The sequence below is a fragment of the Solea solea genome, chromosome 1 (assembly GCF_958295425.1).
Source record: "Solea solea chromosome 1, fSolSol10.1, whole genome shotgun sequence".
NCBI lineage: Eukaryota > Metazoa > Chordata > Actinopteri > Pleuronectiformes > Soleidae > Solea > Solea solea.
The window spans coordinates 16,367,118-16,389,143 of record NC_081134.1 but is presented as its reverse complement, the minus strand read 5'-3'; the positions used below and the strand labels follow the sequence as shown (position 1 = coordinate 16,389,143).

The following is a 22,026-nucleotide window of genomic DNA, read 5'->3' as shown; positions in this document are numbered from 1 at the left end:
CCTGGCACCAATCTTTACTTTTCACTGCCATTGTACAGCACACTGAACACTCTATGAGGACAGCACTGACTTCAGTAAGCTTATAATTTCAATCAAAGAGGTATGAGAGGTCTAACACTTAAACAAGACACCTGTGTGAAGCATTTCTAGTGCTCACTAACATACAGTAAAGTCTACTTCTGAGGTCCTGTCCACATGGAGACCAGTGTATAGGTGAATCCGCATTGTTTTTTGTTTTTTTTAATGGCTTGGGGTTTGGAAGATCTAAAAAACGCCGCCTTTGCGTTTTTCGTGTAGACAGCGAATGCACTACTTTGGGAAAACGATGATGTCATATAGTCCCAGCTCGCTCTCTTATGCTGGCATTCACTGTCGCGGTCTTCATTCATTCAAACTGTTGAAGCGTTACAGCGCCACATACAGGTACAACAGTCTTTTCAGTTGTTTTTTTTTGGGGGGGGGGGGGGTTTCGTATGGATGGAGACACTTCCTGAAACAAGGTTAAAAATGACAAATAAAAAGATCTCTTATGTTTCGTCCCATTTCCAAGTGGATAGAGCGTCACCCTCTCTCTCTCCCTCTCTCTCTCACACACACACACACACACACACACACATATATTGTCTGCCTGTCTGGACTCTCGTATTGACCAATGAACTGCCAGGTCCACCTTAATGTGACCTCCACCATGAAGCCCAAACAAATAGGAGCAGCAACACACAGGGCGTAATCCCTCCTGATCCTTTGGTGTTCACTCAGTACTGGACTCTGCTGGAGCCTGAGTGCTGACATGAATAAGAAGTGCGAGCTGTGTGAAGCCTGACTGGATCCAACACAAATGGAATGGCACAGTGTGGTCCGTGAGGCTGTGCGCTTGTGTGCATCATGCTTTTAATGTAGGTTCTTAGGTTTGCTTGAGAACAGAGCTCTCTATTATAAAGACAAACCATACATGAAATACAGACAGCGTCACTCTGGAGACTAAGCGCCCGGATTCCATGCGTGGCTTCACCGTGATGAGTCCTGGCGTTTAGTTGAAAGGCTCATTCGAAAGCATGTTATTTTATGGCGATTTTTTAAAGGAAAACCAGAGGTAAAATACAGCAGCTCTGCAGCTGGAAACAATCCTGGTGTGGACGACGGCGCACGAGACGCAGCAGATCAGCGATGCCGACGTCATGCACGGAACAGTGGATGTGTACCCTTGAATGGGGGGAGGAGGTGGCGGTTCATATCTCGGTGGATTAGTGGAGCGAGGCGACCGGCGGGAGCTTAGTGTAGTGGTGTGTGTGTGTGTGTGTGTGGAAACCAGATGTCAATATGTTGCATTTTATCCTACTTTCCTTTTTGTCCTCTTGATTTCCTGCTAAAATGCCACAAAAATATGGATTAAGACTTCTTATACTCAAAAGCAGTACACTGAACACTGGAGATACATCCTGAGGAGTATATATTTTTTAAGCTACTTAGAATAAACCGGGGGAGAAAGGGGTGTGGAGCATGCTCAGGATCAAATTAGCCAGAGGCTATCAGAGACTCGAGAACTGTACTTGACTATGATTATGAGAAGTGTTACCGTACTTTTATTTTTATGTACTATAATCATTTTACAGAACATTTCAAGAGGAAATACTCGACTTTAGACTCCATCACATCTCTATGACAACTGCAGTGACTTGTTACATTTACTGCACATGGAGAATTTGTGAATTTGTGAATAAGTCTCCACTAAGCAGTGTTTCCCACACTATATCATGGCTCAGCTAACTGCACGTAAGTCCAAAGACGTGTGGATTGGGCTGTGGTTAACTGGAGACTTAAAGTTGCCCGTCAGTGTGAATATAGACTGGTCACTCACTTGTCCAGATTGTAATCTGCCTCTTACCTAGCTTCAGATAGGAATGGCTCCATCATTTCCCCCCCAGCTCATCAATGGATAAGAAGTATAGATAATAAAGGGAAGGATGGGTGGAAGGATGTGTGGATGGATGCATGGATTTCAGATGGTTGGTTGGATGAAAAGGAAGAATGTGTGGATGGATGGAAGAATGGGTATGGAGTCATTTTTACACACCGTTCGGGCCACAGTTGCAATGTGCCACTGTTACTTAATATAAAGTACCATAAGATTATGGAACCATTGCGGTTGCTATAGAAAACTACCCGGGTAAAGATTCAGGTGCACTGTTACTCCAACACACCATCCACTAAATCAATTTTTAATTTTCTTTTTTTTAAACACAAATTTCCCCCAGATATGATTTAATCAAATTGTTCCTTTTGTATTCAATCCTCAAGGTCCAAAGAGAAAGTTATCCAGTATTTCACAAAAATAGAGACATGTTTGTGTTTGTGTTGGAAACTTTTAACTAATGTAAGAAATGTTACATATTCATTCTTATTAGATTAAATATGCAAATACGTCTAGATTTCGTCTAAATTCAGATTAAAATCAAGAGCAGATGGTTTAGTTTATCGCTTGTCAGTCACACGTCTCTCTAACCCTCACCTGCTCTCTTCCTGCTTCTCTCTTTCTGGGCTTTTCTCCAGTTCTGCCCGATGAGCTGATGGCCAACAACAAACATTGGCTGCGGTCCTCGACAGAGAGGACACAGAGCAGCAGGACAGAGCAGCAAGGTTGCTATATCGCTTTCCGCATGATCCCTCTGCAACGCCTACTCACTGTACCTCACCAGCAGCTGTGCCACCTTTCAGAGCAGGAGCAGCACGGACACTTCAGAAAAACAACAACCCGTTAACAAGAGCAGCAGCATGACACAGCCAACAGATGAGCTGATGCTCACATAATTATGAGGTAGAAGATTTTGACCATTTTACAATAATCAACATTACTCATCGATGCAAGTTTACACAATTTTATGCTAAGAAACTTTAGAAGGTTGACCTGATGTGTCATGCATTTATCAATTACTTTTTTCATTTAAATACACTGTCGTGCAGAAACTAAATGCAGAGTTGTGTTAAAGGTTATGCGATAAATGTTTATTTAAGTTAATCAATTGAACTGTGTCATGTTGTACTTCTGCTGAACTGATTTCCAAAAACTGCTTTTGGTACAACCTCAAGTTCACACGATTTTAGCCAGGTTTAAGAGTAAATTAAGTTTCTTAGAAGGTGATTGGACCCATCTGTTCCTTTTTTAAAACATAAATGATCACTATCACGATTTCCTGTCAATAACAAGAGGGCCATCAAATAAAGGAAACACTTCAAGGATGTTTTGAAACATATTGTCTTGTTGGTTTGCTTTTTCTTAAATCTGTCACATTTAACATGTACGCGCTGACTAAATCGACAGGTTTCTATTTTGTTAATTATCTCAGGCCTCTACTTCAGCCACTCTTGTTGCTGTGAAGAAAAACACACCACAACAAAATCAATTGGGTGTTTCCACAGTTTTAAGTCACAAGATTAACATTGAGCGTATGGTAGACGACACGTTACCGTAATTACGCGACGGTTTGCAAAAAAATTTCCAACGGTTTCTTAAAGCTGAGAAGTTGCCCGGTAAAGCCAACATGTGCTTATTACGATCATTTCACTCACGCTGTTTCAGGAAGCCAGAGAATCTGCGTCTTTGTCGCCAGAGAGGAGAGAGTTGAAAGAACACCTTTTTGGCCTGTTTTTGGACATTGAGACAAAAACAGGTCAAATTTTAAATTCTCAATTTTAAATTGTTGACACTATACACATGCAATAAATTGTAAATGACTGCAAATGACTGCAAGATATTTATAGAAGTTATTCTGGAAAAATGGGCACATTTTCTGACCCTTTTATGTTTAAAAATCGACAAAAAGGCTTAGGTTTGAAAGGGTTAAAATAATATTATATATGATGCAGGTTGGGGTGTTTTAACTTTCCAGATCTCAGAATGGATGATCCAACATTTGTTATTCACAATACATATGAAAATGTATATATCACACATCACTCTTCACAATAAAGGGCTACTGCTAGATGCAGGAACACAGAAATGAGTGTTCCTGTGTGTGTGTGTGTGTGTGAAGTGCAAATGTAACTAGGACAGTTTGTTTTAATCCCTATGGGCCACCTCTTTCCTCAAAGGGCCTTTTGTTTTCTTTTTCCCCCCCTGAGGACATGACGACCATTATCTGTTAGCAAGGAGACTGAAGGGGGAAAATTATCTCTGCTCATCCGCCCCCCCTCACCTCTACCCTCCTCCAGTGACTCTGTGTTAAAAGGTTCCAGACTTTCAATTCATTTAACACTTGAGTGAGCACCATAGCAAAGTGCTCTAGCAAAGTGCTCTACACCGTCCTCTCAGAAAGCAGCTCCAGGTGTAAAGGTTTAATCGCGCAGCCGCGTCAGACGCATTGGATCTCGTCAAGATGTCTCTTCAGTCGGTCTGATCCAGTTTCTCCTGCTTGCTTGTCTACTTGTCGAGTGTCCACATTGCCTGAATAACCTCAGGGGTTTGAGTTGGAAACAAATTAAAGGGAAACGAAATCCTAAAATCCAAAGATCACAGAATGAGCCCCAACAGATAATGTCTAGGCCTGAACTACACGGCCCGAACCGAGCTAAACATCACTTTAGCAACATATAGCAACACTTGCTGCTAGCCCAAGTGTCCCCACAGTCAGGCGTAAAAGCTTCACATATCAGTGCAGTTTCATGCAATTGTGTTATAAACAGCTTATAAAATTAAAGACTGAAACAATCAAAGATCAAATTATATCGTGAAAGGTTCACTGAAGAACTCTTAAAAATGTTTCTTCACTGAATGAGTCGCATCCACGTTGAATTTTAAACCTGAAAATCAGTAAAACATTTCTTTGGGAACCAATGACTGTCCTCCATACTTGGAGTTCATTTTAAAACCATGCCCTTGAAATGAGCAACTACAAAAAAAAAATGTACAAAGTCAAAATGACTTTCCTTTATCTGATTAAAAGAAAAATAGAATTTATTATTTATTATCCATTTGAATCTTTAAAATGAAAAGTGCCCTTGAGCAGTTAGTGATGAGGTCTGATATAAGTCTATTCCGTGCCTATTCCATCAGTGCTAGTTAAATACTAATACTGTCATGAATTTAAAGCAAAATTCCAAAAAAACGATCTGCAGGGCTGGCTGCAACGCTTACACTGAGTATCTCTAAGTATTTCAATAACAATTTTCAATTGGTTTTGCTGAAGGAGAGGATGAGAGATGGTGTGAAGTGCTGGTGAAAGATGCAGCTCTTTACCAATACTACTGTCAACATAATGTGACACGTGACTTCTTTTGTTAGTAAAAATATAACACAGGGTTGAGATGCTGGAGTTAAATCAGCTGTACGCCAACAATCTGCACTGCAACGCTGTCTAAAAGCACTAAATCTCTGCTTTTTTTCTATCAAATCAATTAAAGTTGTATTTTTCTCATGTACTAATAGGCGATTTGTTTGACTCATGTTGTTGCCATGGTTACTGCTTGTTTCTCCCAATTAACAGGCCCATTATACTCTCAGATGTACCATACAAATGAATATGGAAGCACAAAGCGCAGTGACTGCACCTGATCAAAAAAAAACATCTTTCCTGGAACCCACAAAAAGCTCAAGGAGCCACATTAAATATGACTATTCAGCGTTTCTGCAGAAGTACAGTGGCTTCTCAATCACAATTTTTAACATGAATTAAACAAAACTTTTACAAGATCTATCCAACGTTACTCTCGATAGACCAGCTTTATACTTCAGGCAAGAAAGATTTAGTTATGCCGAGAGAGAGAAGTGGGAGACAGTAAGTCTAAGACACTGGAACATCACAATATCGAGAGCAGAGCTCAGCAGGGCGGGTGAAACCAAAGGTCTGGTCCACGGGGGTGTTATTACGGTGTTACGGGAAAAAGGGGCAGAAAGGGGAGCTCATTACTCATAATGTGGAAAATGACTTTGCACCCTGCACACTTGTTGGTCATTTATACTGTAGACGTTTACAATTGTTTAATTTAAAGCGGTGAACACGACAAAGACAGAGACAGTCAATGACCAGTTGGAAGAATTTAAATACGTACAAATCAGCTTGTTCTCAGTTTCACCACACCATCAATGACAACCTCAAAGTAGTGTTCTAATTAATCCCAATTCAAGGCTTATAACAAATCAAATGCCGATGTTCACACCTACCTTCAGTCATAATGTGATACTGGAAGAACATCTACCTACAGCTTGTTTCTTGGCTGATAATACTGTTGATATGCAATTATAGATATGGAAATGTATCACATCCCACACTGGAGATTGAAATGCCTGGTTTCCTTAAGGAGGTAAATGTGAGAATTGAAGGCAACAACCCAGTTTTGCAGAAACAAAGAAAAAATCTATTGATTAGTCAAACAACAGTGGCAACAATATTGGTAATCAATCAATCAAAAACCTGATTAGGTTGCTGATTAGTCAGGAAAAAAATATTAATCATTTACAGAATAGTAGTCTGAATCCAAAGATCTTTAATAATATTTTCCTTGCTGGCAGTTTGAAGAGCTCCTCCGTCACCTCAACGCAACGCAACACCTCGTGCGAATCAGCTTTAGGTGTTGAATTTGTCGAGTGAGAATGCACCTCCACTTCTCCACCTATGTGTCTCATTCATGCTCACATCTTGACTCACAGATCTCTTCTTCACATTTGTAATTTTCTTTCTTTCTTTCTTTCACACCAACAGGTTCTCACGCGAGAGCGTCACATACGGACGCACAAGCAAGAACACGCATGGTGTTCTCCTGCGTCTGAAAGAGACACACCAGGCTTTCACACTAGGCTTTCACACTAGGCTTTCACACTAGGCTTTCCCACCAGGCTTTCAATCGACTCCCATGTAAACCCACTGGCGGCACATTTAGATGCTCAGAGCAGAGAAGAGGTCAAATAAAAGTCAGAGATTGAGGTTAGGGTTGGGGCCAGGATAGGACTGAGGTTCGGGTTAGGATAAATATCCAGGTGAGGCTTAGTGGACATCCACCCTTGGTTCACACTCTGATCTGAGCAGCTGTGGAAGGATACCTTGTGCCTCTGTAAAGCCTGCCCCACACAGACTTGATTTTAGAAACATGGGAGACCACGTTTCTAAAATGAATCTGTAGGCTGGTTGTCTCTTAACCAGAGGAGGAAAACGCATATGCTGCTTTTTACCATCACATTTCTAGCCTCTCTTTTCCTAAATGTTATTAGAATGAAGTCAGAATTTGGTAAAACTGATTTCTCTTTCTATGCACCATCATTTCACTACAAACACTGACGTCTTTAAACACCTTCAAAAGTGTTTTATGGACCGTCATGAAAGAAAAATGTAATATCACGTAACCTTTTTAAGGGGTTTGGATTGAGGATTTTGTTGGTATGGCCTGTTTACTTCTGCACTTTTATTATGTCTCAGTTTTTTTTCTCTCTCCTTTAACTACTTCCTAATCGCTTTAACATTCTTTTTGCAAAGGTTTATATATGAAATTGTTTTGTCTCTGTAACTATTTGTATTGCTATCTTGACCAAACTCCCTGGAAGAAGAGATCTAGCATCTATTCCTAAATAAATTGTAACCAATTTTAATCCTGAGAAAGCACAAACTAGGACGCAGGACCACACACTTGGTGTTTAATCGAACAATTTCGAGGAGGAGATTCCAGAGATTTGGGATCTCACAGAAACTCGCGTGATTTAACGTGACTTCAGAATATAATCTGTCATGGCTGAGAAGACAGAATCAATTTGCCACGTACAGGATACAAAATCAGCAACATCCGCTCTCATTGGTTATTGTGGGGTTCTAGTCACACCCCCAATCTCTGTTCAGTCATTAACATCATCAAGTTTAAAACTTACAACACAATCAGGAAGACTCTGATGCGTCCGATGACGTTGCAATCACGTCTGTTAATCCCTCACACTAGAGGATAATTTAGCCAGATAATCCGTTCAAATCAGCCTAAAATCAGAGGCACCCACGATTGGCTGGACCAAAATCTGGCCAATTCTCATCTAATGTGTGACAGGCTTTAGGCAGCACTGAGGGACAGTGACAGAGCAGCAGTTCACACAAAACCCAAGACATTGAAGATATACAGTATATACATATCAGTCATTTAACAACTCTTAAATGAACGCGTAATCCACAAAAGCTGATGTACAGTACCTGGTTGATGATGTAGATGCCGTAGTCGATCCTCTGCCGTCTGAGGATAGGGTGGAGGTAGTGGAGCCAGTACTTCAGGTGGTTTTCCCTGTGACGGAACGGGATAATGATGGCCACCTACACAACAGGAACAGTTGGGTTGGTAAAATGGTTTTACACATTCAGCTGGAACGTTTAGCATGAAAAACGCTGAGCACACGCAATAATTAGGTGAAAGGTGATTTGAAAACATTACATTTGATGTTTTACTGTATTTTTGGTTAATGACTTATTCGAACACTTTTCTCAGCACGTCTACAGCAGACAAATGAGACATGAGTATAATCTGTTTAAGTGCTGTATATATTTATTTATTTGTTTAAAAAAAAAAGAATTGTGAGTCATTCTCCGCCGTCCATGCAGTTCAAGGTTGAACTGTAATTGCAAATTCATGGTAATTTTGCGCTCTGATGAAGAGTGGCAGCAAATTGACCTTGGCTAGTGTACACAGTCACCCTGACACATGTGTTGAAGCTTGTGTTCAGTCTGCCTGCCTTCGTGATCACTGATTCATTTACTGTAATGTATATGGAATATTAATATATATATTTTTTAATTTGTGAATGAACTCTTTGAATTCTTTGGTGTAGGTACCAATTCATAGCCAAAGCGTGAGGTGTCTGGGTTATATTCTGAAATGAATGATCTGAAAATAACTTAGTATATACATATGAAATGCTAACACACGCGTATGAACACATCCATTCATTTTTTTTTTTGCATCTGTTTCTCATAATGAATGACATTTTTGAAATTCTAATGAATTGAAAGACATGAAAGACTTGCTATAATCAAATTAGATAATAATAGATTAAATAATTTCTCTGTATGAAGAGGTCACCACACACACACACACACACAACAAAAGGTGAAAAGTGAATCTCATTTCTTCTCTTATCTCTGTGTCCATCAGCCACAGAGATCTCAGATACTGGCACAGGATTAATAACAGACATAAGTATTCATACCATATGGTCTAATATGACTCTCTGGAGAGCCCATGCATCTAATACTGTGGAAGAGCTGAGCCCAGGCACAGAGTGGAAAATGTATTGATAAAACCTTGAAAAGTCAAAACGTATTAATGTCTTAAATAATTTAGCTCTGGGGCCTTTTATTTCCTCGTTTGGTGGCCATTTTCTTGCACATTAGGGTCACAAGCTGCCACACAATTTATATATCTGATAAAACGTGGGGCGTTTAGATGACTTGAACCTTACAAAGTGATCCAAGATCAAATAAATAGGCCCATCGCACCTGCTGATATAGTTATGGTGTGGTCCAGTAGAGGGTGCAGTTTGAGTGCGTCAGAATAATAAGACAGTGACGTGACGTCGTTCTTAGTATCGGGGTTAACGTCTCAACTCAAGTTCTGCTGTTAAAATGGAGGACAGACTAGCAATAAACTGTCCTCCTCAGCAGATACTGACGACAATAAAGCATCTGAAAAGCAGTATTTAGAGTTCCACACCATAGATGAGAAAATACGGAACAAATCTGCAGACCCCCCTTATAGCTTGGCTGTTAGTTACGCACCAGCAGTGACCAACCTCACATGACTAATAATATTGTCATGTTTGTGTGTTTTTGGAACACACAATGTCAGAAAATGTTGAAAAATGTCTATGATGATGTTGTCAAATGTCTTGCTTTCTCCACAAACCTACATTATTCAGTTTGAATGATTTCTTTGTTATAATGAGCAAAGAAACCAGAACAATTTGACATTTAAGACGCTGAGAACATAAAGCGGAAAGTGGAAGACTAATATAATCAATGAATTTACCGTTGCAGTCCTACTTGCTATGTGTGTGTGCCCTGTACGTTCTCTACATATACTTGTGGGTGTGTGCGTGAGTTAGTGGCATTTTCAAACCTTCCATCTAGGCCGACAGTCTGGGGGGGTGTAGCGGCCTCCGTCTGTCACGTTGGGGTTTTCCTTCTGCACGCGCTCCATCGTCATCTGGGAGCTGAACTCAATCAACAAACGCCCCACTGAGGAAAGAAGGAAAGAGGCAACACTTAGCAGCGCGAACAGAGAGAAGGAGTTGAAGTAAAAACAAAGGATGGGGAGTGAAGGACAGAGAGAGAGAGAGAGAGAGAGAGAGAGAGAGAGAGGCTGTAGCTTCAAAGCAGTCCTGTACATGTGTTACAGCAATGTGTGCAGAAATAATGGTTTCATTGCATAATGCAACATTTAATAAGATGCACAGGCTCGGGAAAACATATATTTCAAAATAATAAACAAACACTCTGAAGTAAATCAGCATAAACACAACATACAAGGTAGTTACACAGCTCAGTGATGAAGCCACATCGCAAACCTATCTCACTCCTTTGAGCACTGACAGATTTAACTCAGTGTGTGTATTTGTATGACATTGTGAGTTCAGTCTAATTTAAAAAGAATAGTTGGCTTTAAATCTCTGGCCCCAACGAGAAATTCAGGCCCTTGCCCTGGGAGCCAGCATCATTAAAATACAAGAGCAAGGCTTAGAGTTCTCGTCTGACAACCACAAACAAGATGCATCATTGTAAACAAGCAAGACTGTTCACTCATGAGAGCATGTTTTTAATCCACAGAATGTCAACAACTCATTGGGGAAGTTTCCTTTCATCGCATTTATAAAAAGATAAAAAACAAGTATCATTATGACGCTTTGGTCCACACTAAAGTGTGCATGTGTGTGTGTACTTGTATTTGTTGCCTCTGGCCTGAACACTGACCTTGCCAGGACCAGAAGTCCTCATGGAGGCCAAAACCTGGTCCTATAGAAACAGAACCTAATATCTGATGAACTGCTCAAGTTTAGGGCTGATATTTGAAGTGTAGTTATGTTAAGGTTTGGGTTAGACATTAACTAGTTAGGGTTAGGGTTAGGGTTAGGGTTATGAATAACACTTTTTTTCAAAAGTCAACGTGGAGTCCTTTAGTACCTTTTCTGGCATAAACACTGACCTTGTCAGGACCAGTAGTCCTCATGGAGGCCAAAACCTGGTCCTAATGAGGCAGACAATGATTTCTGATGAACTGGTTAAGTTTAGGGCTAATTGTAGTTAGGTTAAGTTTAGGGTTAGTAGGCTGTCCAAATGCATGGACGTCAATGAGAGAACCTTGTGTGTGTGTGTGTGTGTGTGTGTGTGTGTGTGTGTGTGTGCGTGTGTGTGTGTGTGTGTGTGTGTTATGCACTCATATACACTTTAGAGGGGATTAAAGTAGGTGAACATCGATGACCCTGCTTTGGGTCACACTAAAGCATTCAGAGCAGAGAATGTTGCTGAATGATTTGAAACCCATTTTCTCAATCATACAACTTTTGGAAAGTCTGAAGAAATACTTTACGCTTTACACAAACTTTTGAGTATCACTTGATCAAAGACGGACGTGCAACAAGCATCCTTTACTGTATTTAAAGCATCTATCCTTCTTTCAGGCAAACAACACTTCAGGAAAATACCAAAACCAGCACTGAATGGATGTGGCTTGTATCCAAAGACCAAATTGGCTTATTTTTCTTTGCCATAAAGCTCCATCGTAAAAAACAAAACAAAACATATTACTGTCATCTATTGTGAGTCAAGCTCAAATAAGGTCACTGCTGAAAATACAGCAAACACAGGTGTATGAACTTGTGTTTGAAAAATGTCCCAACAAGTGCACCGTTTACTCTCGTTTGATAAATGTTTACTAAATGACGTGTCACAATTCTTTCGATACACATCTTCTGTAGTTAGCTGTAGGCGACTGGCCTTGCTTGAGTTAGATACACATCTTCTAAATAAGTAATTGTCTTGGCACAAAATGCGGCAGAGCCCTGGAAACAAAGGTTGTTCAAAGTTTCTTCTGACCTTGTCGAGAGTGTACTTTCAGCGTACGGCAAAATTCAAGAGAAAGGTAATAATGTTTGCGTTCATGAGCACCCACGATCGCACGGCAAATTTAAACAACAATAAAATGATATGTAATACAAGATCAATTATATTTTATGTAAATAAAATAGTATAAAATAGGTTCAACAACCAAGACTGAAATCAGTCAGTACCGACAATTATTGCAATAAAATGTTAATAAAATTTCAAATATTGTTGACTGAGTTTTGCTCAATAGTGAAATGTGAATGTTTCTGTGTTTAACAAGTGTTTGCTGTTATCTGTCATTAGAAAGTTTAAACACAATTAACTCGTTTCACTAATCCCGGGATCAGAATACATGATATTTGTGTCTTTCACGATGGTCACCATGTTCAGTTTATCCATCACAGTGGCACGGATAAATTCATAGGTCATCAGGGAGGCGGGGCAACGCCCTTGCCAACATTTTAGTTTTTTAACTTTGTCGCGGAAGCCCCTTGAGGAGAAGTTGAGAGGCAGGGGTACTGTTGACAAAGCTGCAGCAGCATCGTCGCTCTTCCTCCATGTTTATGTCTGTGTGCCTCGTCACTAGGAATAATATGCTGGACTTCTTCTCGGGGGGGTCGTGGATCAGTTACACACTTGAGTGCGGTGCCTCATTAAAGGTCATACCTGGTGTTTGCAATGATCACACAAAGTACGAGAAGTTGTTAAACAAATGTTTTGACCAACATCACAAACAGTGTCAGACCCAAGTTGTCCCAGTTCTCACGCACCCTGTTTGACACCTTATTAAAATGAAAGATGCACAATACGAATAGATGTTCAATCTCTGTTTACTTTCTCAGCTCCACATATTTGGCCAATTACTGTTTGACATGAACATCATTTTAAACCTGATTTTCCTTTGCTAAAAATGTGCAAACACCGTCACACGCGAGCTCTCCCGGCTCTCACAAACACTGTTTGACACCTTATTAAAGTGAGCCATATCAAAGACGAAGAGATGCTCAATCTCTGTTTACGTTCTCAGTTCCCAGACATCTGGCCAATTTCACCTCTGCTTAAAATTAACACCAGCTCTAGAGCAATGATTTGGATTTTCAACTCATCGAAAAAAATATCCACGACTTGAGTTACAGATGTATAACCGGTGTTCACTGAGACGACAGAGAAATGAGATCTATACAACATGAGCGTCTGATTCACTAAGCACTGACATGAATTCTATGCTGAGGTACCTTCAAATCAGCACTGCACAGGTGAGCGGTGCGATCAATGCCCACAAGTTTAATAAGCCTCATTAATATAAACCACAAGTCTCAGCTCCGCCCTCTCTTCTGAACACTTCTCCTCCTCCTCATCATCATCATCCTCTCCACTCACACTCATGTCCCCCTTTCACCACTCTCCATGCCAGAGATGTCCACAAGTCAGTGTTTGCAGGTCCAAGTCCAGTCTCAAGTACACGTCAACTTCCATCTGGTCTGTCCTATTTTATTGTGTAGATTTTATGTGTTTTATTGGTTTAGCTAATTGTGTGAATTTAATTCATTCTGTATGTAAAGTGTCTTTGGTGACCTGAAAGGCGCTTTTTAATTAAATGTATTATTATTATTATTATTTTGTATCACTGAACAGATAGTTTGCCTCTCATGGACGATATAATAACAGAGAAAAAAAAGTTCTTGCACAAAAACATTGAAATTGTAATAAATTAGTGCAGAATAACATCCTTTTTTAAGTCACAACTTTGACGGTAATATTTCTGTATTTCTATGTATTATACAGTATGTGTTATACTCTGTTTTCTGAAATCACAAACACATATATTCAGGTTCCATTGTCAGAATCAGCAGCAAGTGCTCATAATAGTGTCTCTTTCTCTCTCTGACATTCAGTGTTTTAGATTGACAGGTAGTTTGGTGACATGTGTGCACAAATAAGACATGAAATGAGCTTGTTTGCAAACATAAGACAAGAGCAAAGCTGTGTGTTTGAAACGCTGGTGTTGAGAGAGGAGATAAATAACAGATGTGCTTTTGATAAAACTGTAATTATCATATAAAAACACAAGCACGCACGCACACCCACACCTAACCTAATATCTGGCGCTTCGGTGGTGATATTAGAGTAATATATTATAATCACGCTGCGTCTTCAGTCTATCTGGGACACCCGCGGCACTTCAGGGAAATACATCACTTATTTGTCTGCACACACACACACACACACACACACACACACACACACACTGTAGAAATGCAGTGTGAACACAACATATTTCTTCACAGTGATGAAGCAAATCTATGAGCTATTAGGTTAGCAACACGTTGACAATACACTGCAAACAGTCTCGAAGCAGTAAGAGAGCGCACGTGTTTGCACGGTATTCGTAGTGAGGACACTCATAGACATAATGCATTCCCTCATCCCTTACTCTAACACTAATCATCACAACTAAATGCCTTACTCTAACCTTTACCCTCACACTAACCTAAACCCAATTCTAATCCTAACCCTAAAACCAAGACTTAACCCTTAAAACCTCTTTTCAGGGGTGACAGATACATGAGGACCAGCCAAAATGTCCAACATGAGTTTGTTTGGTCCTCACAAGAACACACACAGATTCCGTGTCCTCAGAGGACATTGCACTTATGCTGCGTTCATACCAAATGCAAATTGTCCCGTCATGGCTCAAAGAACCACTGCATTTTTGTGCAACATCATCCCCATGCCCAAACCACCAGCATCTTCAGCCATCTGACCATTTGCCACGGTCCGCCCTTTTTGTTTTTGTCCCGGTACATATAGCAACTTGTGTCATAGAGCTGTTTGGCTGCCCAAGCACAGAAATGATAATGATAAAAGAGTATGTGAGGTCTTCCGTAAAATCTTAACTCTGACACAGTCTTTGCATCAACGTTAATTCTTCGCCAAATTTGAAAATGTTCAACTCGAGCGCCAGAGCAGATAAAATAAGACACAATTAGCTCAGTCCGGCCGAGCTTCTACTCGCGTCTGTGCATTGACTTTGTGTGTAAGCTCATTCACTCACAGCATTACATTCATTTCCTGGAGACGTAATGATAACGCTGACCATAACTACTACCTGCCTACTGACTAAAATGTAATAATTCATGTATGGAAGACATGTCCCCATAATGTGACTGTATTAACAGATTTAGGTCCCCACAACATAGGGTAATACCTGCAATACACACACATGCACATGGCCTATTTGAGGCAGTGACTGATAACATAAATAAAACAGAAAAAGGATGAAGCACGTACGCATTTTGTTATTCTGTCTTAGTGTGTCTTAGTCTTTTATTTTCCTCGTGCTCTCTTTCTCCCCATCTCATGTTATTGACCTTCTCATCACACGACTCATGATGTATAAGAACACTGAGAAGCCTCAGGTTAGTCGCCTTTTAATGATCCCAGCAGTTAGAATTATTATCTTAACTGAACAGCAGCACAGGTTTTTAGTCATTCATATTTTATATAATTTTTCAGACACTTTCTTTCAAGTAGTATTTTCTATTTAAATACATTTTGATTGTATGCGTTTTCCATTGTATTTATTTGTGTAGTAGTAGTGTTTAATAATTAAATTAAAAATGTATGTCATCTATAACTCTACCTCTTCCCTGTCAGAAAAACTACATAGAAGTGTTCAGGTTGACTATTTTTATTCTGAAGTGAAGGCCAAGGAGGAGAGGTGGATCTTTAAAAGCAATTTGACATGTTCCATGGTGGGGGCAGATTTAATGTCCATGGGTAACTCGTTCCAAAATTTAGGGGCAGGCCCGATCGCCCCAGGTTTTTAGTCTGTTATTAGACCTCAGTGCCCGGCATGGAATGTGAAGAAGAAGAAGACGTTCAGAGAGGTAAGATGGTGCCAAACCTGTTAAGAGCTTTAAAAACCAACAATACCATTTTAAATCTGGACAGTGGAGAGAGCGCTACACAGGTGTGATGTGGTCTCTGACTGGTCTAAACCAACATAATCCAGCCGACATGTTATAAAAGCATGGACTAGAGTCTCTAAGACCTTGCGAGGGAGGTGGGCCTTCACCTTGGCGATGAGCCTTAGTTGGAAAAAGCTTGACTTAACGACGGCGGAGATTTGTTGAGGTGTATGAATGTGTCTGTTTGGGTTTGTGGAGTGTGATGGTGTTTTTATGTGAAGCTCTTTGTGTTACATTTTTATCTGATGATAAACCCGATGATAAACCCCACTCTTTTGTGGAGTTTCCTTTGTCTGAGTCACTGGTCAGGCCATCTGACCATGCACACGACAGGCTGCCTGTTAATCAGTGGGACATTTGGTGTCAGGGTCAGATTTCCGCGAGAAGCTGAGTTCATATCTGAGTGTGGTTCTTTGGCTCCAGGACAAGTGGAGAAATGAGTCAGAAAAAGTGAATAAATGAAAAGAAAATGGAGAGTGAAAGGATGGAGAGAGAGGGAGGGATTCCTGTCCTCCTGCCTCCCACTGACACAAGATGACAACAGAGACTTCCAGCTCTCTAAATCTTATTAGCCTGTCCTCTCGTTCTATCATTTACAAGTGCCTCCACCAACTGCGGCCAGTAATTGCTATTCTTTCACAGTGGAGAGGAGAAAAAAAAATGATGGGGCAAAAAAAAGGGGACAGAAGGACAGAGGAAAATGGTATGTGACGGAAAGAGGAAATGAGAGGGAGGGAAATTTGCGTCAGTGTTAGAAGGAAAAAAACTTTTCAAGAATCGCAAGCTACTTCAAAAAAAAAAAACTTTTTTGAAAACCTCTGCAAATATAGTCTTCTTTTTTCTTTTCCTCCATCTGGTGTCACCTCAGTCCAAGAACCTTCAGTGTGGCTGCATCCTCTGAAATCAATTGACTGTGTTCCAGTAGAATATCCCGTTTGTGTCTGTGTTTGTGTGAATTTACTGGATCAGAGGATTAACTGTATCTAAGAATCTCCTCGACATGCAAAGCATCCAGTCATCTGCTCGTGTCAGTGTCTCTCTCTATGGTTTTGAGGAAAAACACTTTAAACTCTTCAAAGGACTGTTTAACAAGTATTGTTTTTCATGAATTTGATTGTGATGATCAACATGAAAGTACGTGTGTGTGTATGTAGTTATATTTGTTACCTCTTTAGGACCTTTCTGGCATTAACATTGACCTTGTCAGGACCAGAAGTCCTCAAGGAGACCAAAACCTGGTGGTAAAACAGTATAGTCAACGCGGTTTAAATGAATTTGGATTTTTGTCCAAGAAAACAACAATTACAAAGAATGAAAAGCATATACATACAAACATACATATTTAACTGTGCATATCAGCTGATCATTAAAATGAAAACTCTAGTTTTCTTGGCGATATATCGTTTTCCTCTTGTGATGCACGTCAGACTATTGAGACAACAGCTACTTTTGCATGGACTCAAATAATCAGAATAAAAGCTGAATCTGAATAGAATAATATGGCATGTAAACAGCCCATTGTAAATGCTGATTGCCATGTGGATCTACGTTCATATAAATAGTCGATCTGATCATGACCGCTTCTTCCCGGTTTGGTGCAATCACGTGTCGTATCCACATAAATGTGACATCTTTCCACTTTGTTACCGCTGTAAAAGGATGAAAATTACATTCCAAAAAAGAATAAGGAACAGACGCGAAAGAGGAGGAAAATGAGATGGAATGCTTTATAAGAAATGCTTAACACTAAAAAAAACTAAACAAAAAACTACAATCACGGTGAATGTGGTGTACTGCAGTTAAAACTGACTTCAAACTGACTGTTGAAGTACTGCAATATGATCAAAAATGGATGCAAAATGGCATCATGGCTGAATGTTTAACTCTTTACTGCATCCAATGCTGGGGTGATGGTGGTTGGGCTTAATGCATGAGCAGTCACAGCATCACGGGCAGCAGTAGTGCTGATGAGCAGAGGGAGAGATGGGGGGAGGAATGTAGCTTAAATTGACCCTCCAATTAAACCCTCCAATTGGGAGATGGGTGTGCATGAGGCTGTCTTATGGACAGCGGAACATGACTCGATATATGTATATATATATGTATATATATATATATATATATATATAATCCCTTTTTCTGAGGAAAGACACAAAGTCCTAAAATAAAATGTAAACACTCCCAGTGTTGAACTTTTAACCTTTTTTATTTTGACTTTCAACCATTTTTTTTGATCTGTTGTCTTTATGATCAGTTTGTTCCCTATTGTTTCATCAATTTGCTAGACTTTTATATTTACAGTACATCCAGTTGATATTTTTGTTAATTCAGTTCAATGTCAGTCAGTCATCATCTACCGCTTTATCCTCCACCAGAGGGTCGCGGGGGGTGCTGTGCCAATCTCAGCTACATCGGGTGATAGGCGGGGTACACCCTGGACAGTACGCCAGTCCATCGCAGGGCCACACACACAGATAGAGACAAACAACCATTCACTCTCACACTCACTCCTATGGTCAATTTGGAGTGTCCAATTTACCTATCCCCACATTGCATGTTTTTGGACTGTGGGAGGAAGCCGGAGTACCCGGAGAGAACCCACGCACACACGGGGAGAACATGCAAACTCCATGCAGAAAGGCCCTTGTTCCAACCGGGGCTCGAACCCGGGTCTTCTCGCTGCAAGGCGAGAGTGCTAACCACTACACCACCGTGTGGCCCCAGTTCAATGTTAAGTGTTGAATTATTTTAATGTTAACCACATCTGGTGGTCGACCTATAAATACATATACAGTATATGGGTGCCTGATGTGGTTTAAATACAATTTGAATACAATCATTTTTCAAGTATTCTTCATTTTATATCTCATAATGGTTCGACTGACGTTTACAATGACGTGCGATAAAAAGACAACTGCCTTGCCACTGGCTTGTGTTGTTCTCCAGCTCATACAGTGAGTAACACTCTGTGCTCATGAGGGAAAATATTGCTATTGTCTTCCATCATTTATGACAAACAATGTGTGAAAACGCGAACAAGCCTTAACAAGAAATTAAATTAATGAGTGTGAATTATAGGCAGGCTCATGAAAGTAGTAATTATCGGGTGGAAAAACTTTGTGAATGTCTTCAAAAGTGTCGTTTCTTGCATCACTTCTATCGGCTTTTATTCAAGTGCTCCATTCAATACCAGAATGGCGGATCATTAACCAAACAAGCAAGTACTTTGTGGCTCCAGACCATGTGCACAGTATGTTCACTGATGTGTTTTTGTTCCGAGACGGAAGAGGTTGCACGTGGGGGGGCATCAAACAGATGGAGAGCCCATGTACCACAACAATGTATCCGGGCAAAGGAAACAGGGGATGTGTGAAGATGGAGAGAGGAACAAAAAACAATATCAGAAAAATACTAAAGGCAAGAGCACAGCAGAGGAGAAGACAATTGAGATAGATTAGAGATATGGACAGAGAACAGCAGGAGAATAAATATACAAGAAAACAGACAGAGTGAGAACAAAAGAGCGAGAGAAACAGAGGCGGAAAACAATGGGAACACAAAGGGAAGAGGGTGACAGATGGTGTGAGGTTGTGAGCCAAATTCCATGACAAAACAACTCCACTGTAGTGAAAGTGCTGTTTCACCTCACAGCGGGTGCTGTAACTGTAATTGTCGGGTTTCTGATTGTCTTTTATTATAGGCTGTCATCCATGTAAACAGCCAGAGAATTAACGTTGATGTTACCGATAGCACATGAACCGGTGCAGAACAAGTGATCAAGATTCCATTTGCCTCAATTACCACTTGAATTGAATACATGCACATCATTCATCAGCCTGCTTATTAGGTCTGGGTTGAATTTACAATAACTCCATGTAGAAATTAATTCAGTAGCAGTTGTACTGGGGTTGGAGGTGGCTCGAACACGGAGAACTAGAATAAGACATACACCGAGCACCAGCGTCTCCCAGCAAAGAAAAAGTAAGGCAATCCTGCTTAAAGTAAACCAAAAACAAAAAAACCTGCATGCAGTTCTAGCACGACTTGGCTCAACACGATTCTACTTTGGTATCAGGCACATCGTCGTTTTCCATTACTTCATAGTTCCTCCGTCATGACTTTGTTTTTAACACGACACAAACACATAAACTAGTGACGGGCAAAGCGGTTGTTTTCGCTGTAACTGAATCATTAGAATCAGTTCATTAAAAAGGTTAATACTGCAGAACGGGTTGTGATTCGGCTCACGATCGCCGGCTTTCAGTTAAATATTGAAATTATTGGGAAATCTTGTTGTTAAATGTCGGAGATTAACGCAGGTTGTCGGATTTTTAAGTCTTTTTAACTGATCTACATTTCGACATTGTTTGGTTTGATTCTTGTGTCGGACGTCGCGCTCATGACTCTTCCAGTGAGGACACTCTTTGTGGCGGCAGTGTGTCGACGTCACATTTTAGTATCACCTCAGCTCACTTGGAAACTCGTCAGAGCAGGTACTGTATAATGAAAAAGCCCTATGGTGTGGTCAAATACAAATTTAAACACAATTCTGAATGTTACACTTGATTACCATCTTCCTATTAATTAACCATTTTACAATTAATGTAGAGACAATAGTCAAATTATGATTTGTCTACTATTTGACTATATTTCCCTAATAATGCCTTTTTTGGGTATTTTTCCCCCTCAGTATTAGGTGACCGGCATTAGAAACACAACCAGTGAGCCAGAATGTGACGTGTGTGCATGTGACCATGCCTAAGCAGGTGTGACTATCAGTTGGTGGGCATGCTACAAGTGTCGCTGCCATGGTCCAGCTGGCATACAGATGTGGTAGCTGGCAAATATACTGACTTATGCCGACTAACACACACACACAGACACACACAGGTGTGAGCAGCTATTCTTCTTAGGTCACTGCAGAGACTTGTATTCATTCAGCCTAAATAAAGCCTTATCCCAAAAACAGTTAATGCTGAACCCTTATCTTAATAAAAACCACAATTCCAATCTTAGCCCGAAGCATAACCAGTTCCTCAGAGAGCAGGTTTTGGGCTCCATGAGGACTACTGGTCCTGACATGGTCAGTGTTAATGCCAGAAAAGGTCCTTAAGAAGTGACACAAACAACACACACATATCTTTCTAAGTACAAAAAAATAATACAAACCTATCTTTGTGAGGGCATTTGTTTTGCTATTTCAGGGTTATAGGCTTAAGGATAGAATAAGGTTTATGTTAGGGTTACGTTAAGTGCAATTAGTTAGGGTAAGGGGGTAGGGAATGCATTATGTCTATGATGTGCCCACACAAGATATATAAAAAACACAAAAGAATCATTAAAAGCCTCGCAACATCTTTCTGATAAAGACCCACATCACTCTTCTCAGGCTCTGCACTTACCCTACTCTCGTCCTATCTTCAAAACCTAACATACAGAGTAACCCGGAGAGGATTTGTGTCGGAACCCTGTCCTCTAGCTACTAGGGTCCCTCAGGGTTCTGTCTTGGGCCCTCTCCTCTTCTCTCTATACACCAACTCTCTTGGTTCTGTTATTCACTCTCATGGTTTTTCCTTTCACAGCTATGCTGATGACACCCAACTCATTCTCTCTTTTCCCAGCTCCGAAACACATGTAGCAGAACGGATCTCCGCTTGTCTGACCGACATCTCTCAGTGGATGTCTGACCATCACCTGAAGCTCAATCTCGACAAGACCGAGTTTCTTTTTCTCCCAGGAAAGGGCTCTCCCACCACAGACCTAACCATCACCCTCGACAACTCTGTGGTAACTCCGTCTCATACCGCAAGGAACCTGGTTGTGACACTTGATGACCATCTCTCCCTCACTGCCAACATTAGTGCAACAGCTCGATCTTGCAGATACATGTTGCACAACATCAGAAGGATACGACCTCTTCTAACCCAGAAGGCGGCACAGGTTCTGGTCCAGGCTCTTGCCTCCTCAGCTTGGTCTACTGCAACTCCCTCGTGGCTGGT

The 22,026-nt window shown here is 40.6% G+C and overlaps 1 protein-coding gene across 1 annotated transcript in view; it reads right to left on the bottom strand.

Annotated features, from left to right (window-relative positions):
• The window catches only part of b4galt2 (UDP-Gal:betaGlcNAc beta 1,4- galactosyltransferase, polypeptide 2), a 161,091-nt gene that overhangs the window by 77,263 nt on the left and 61,802 nt on the right, over positions 1-22,026 (bottom strand). The window contains exons 3-4 of the mRNA XM_058622602.1: positions 10,075-10,193; positions 8,160-8,276 (exon numbers count right to left, since the gene is read on the bottom strand). Of these exons, the coding sequence (XP_058478585.1) occupies positions 8,160-8,276; positions 10,075-10,193 (236 nt within the window). The remainder of the gene's footprint in view (positions 1-8,159; positions 8,277-10,074; positions 10,194-22,026) is intronic.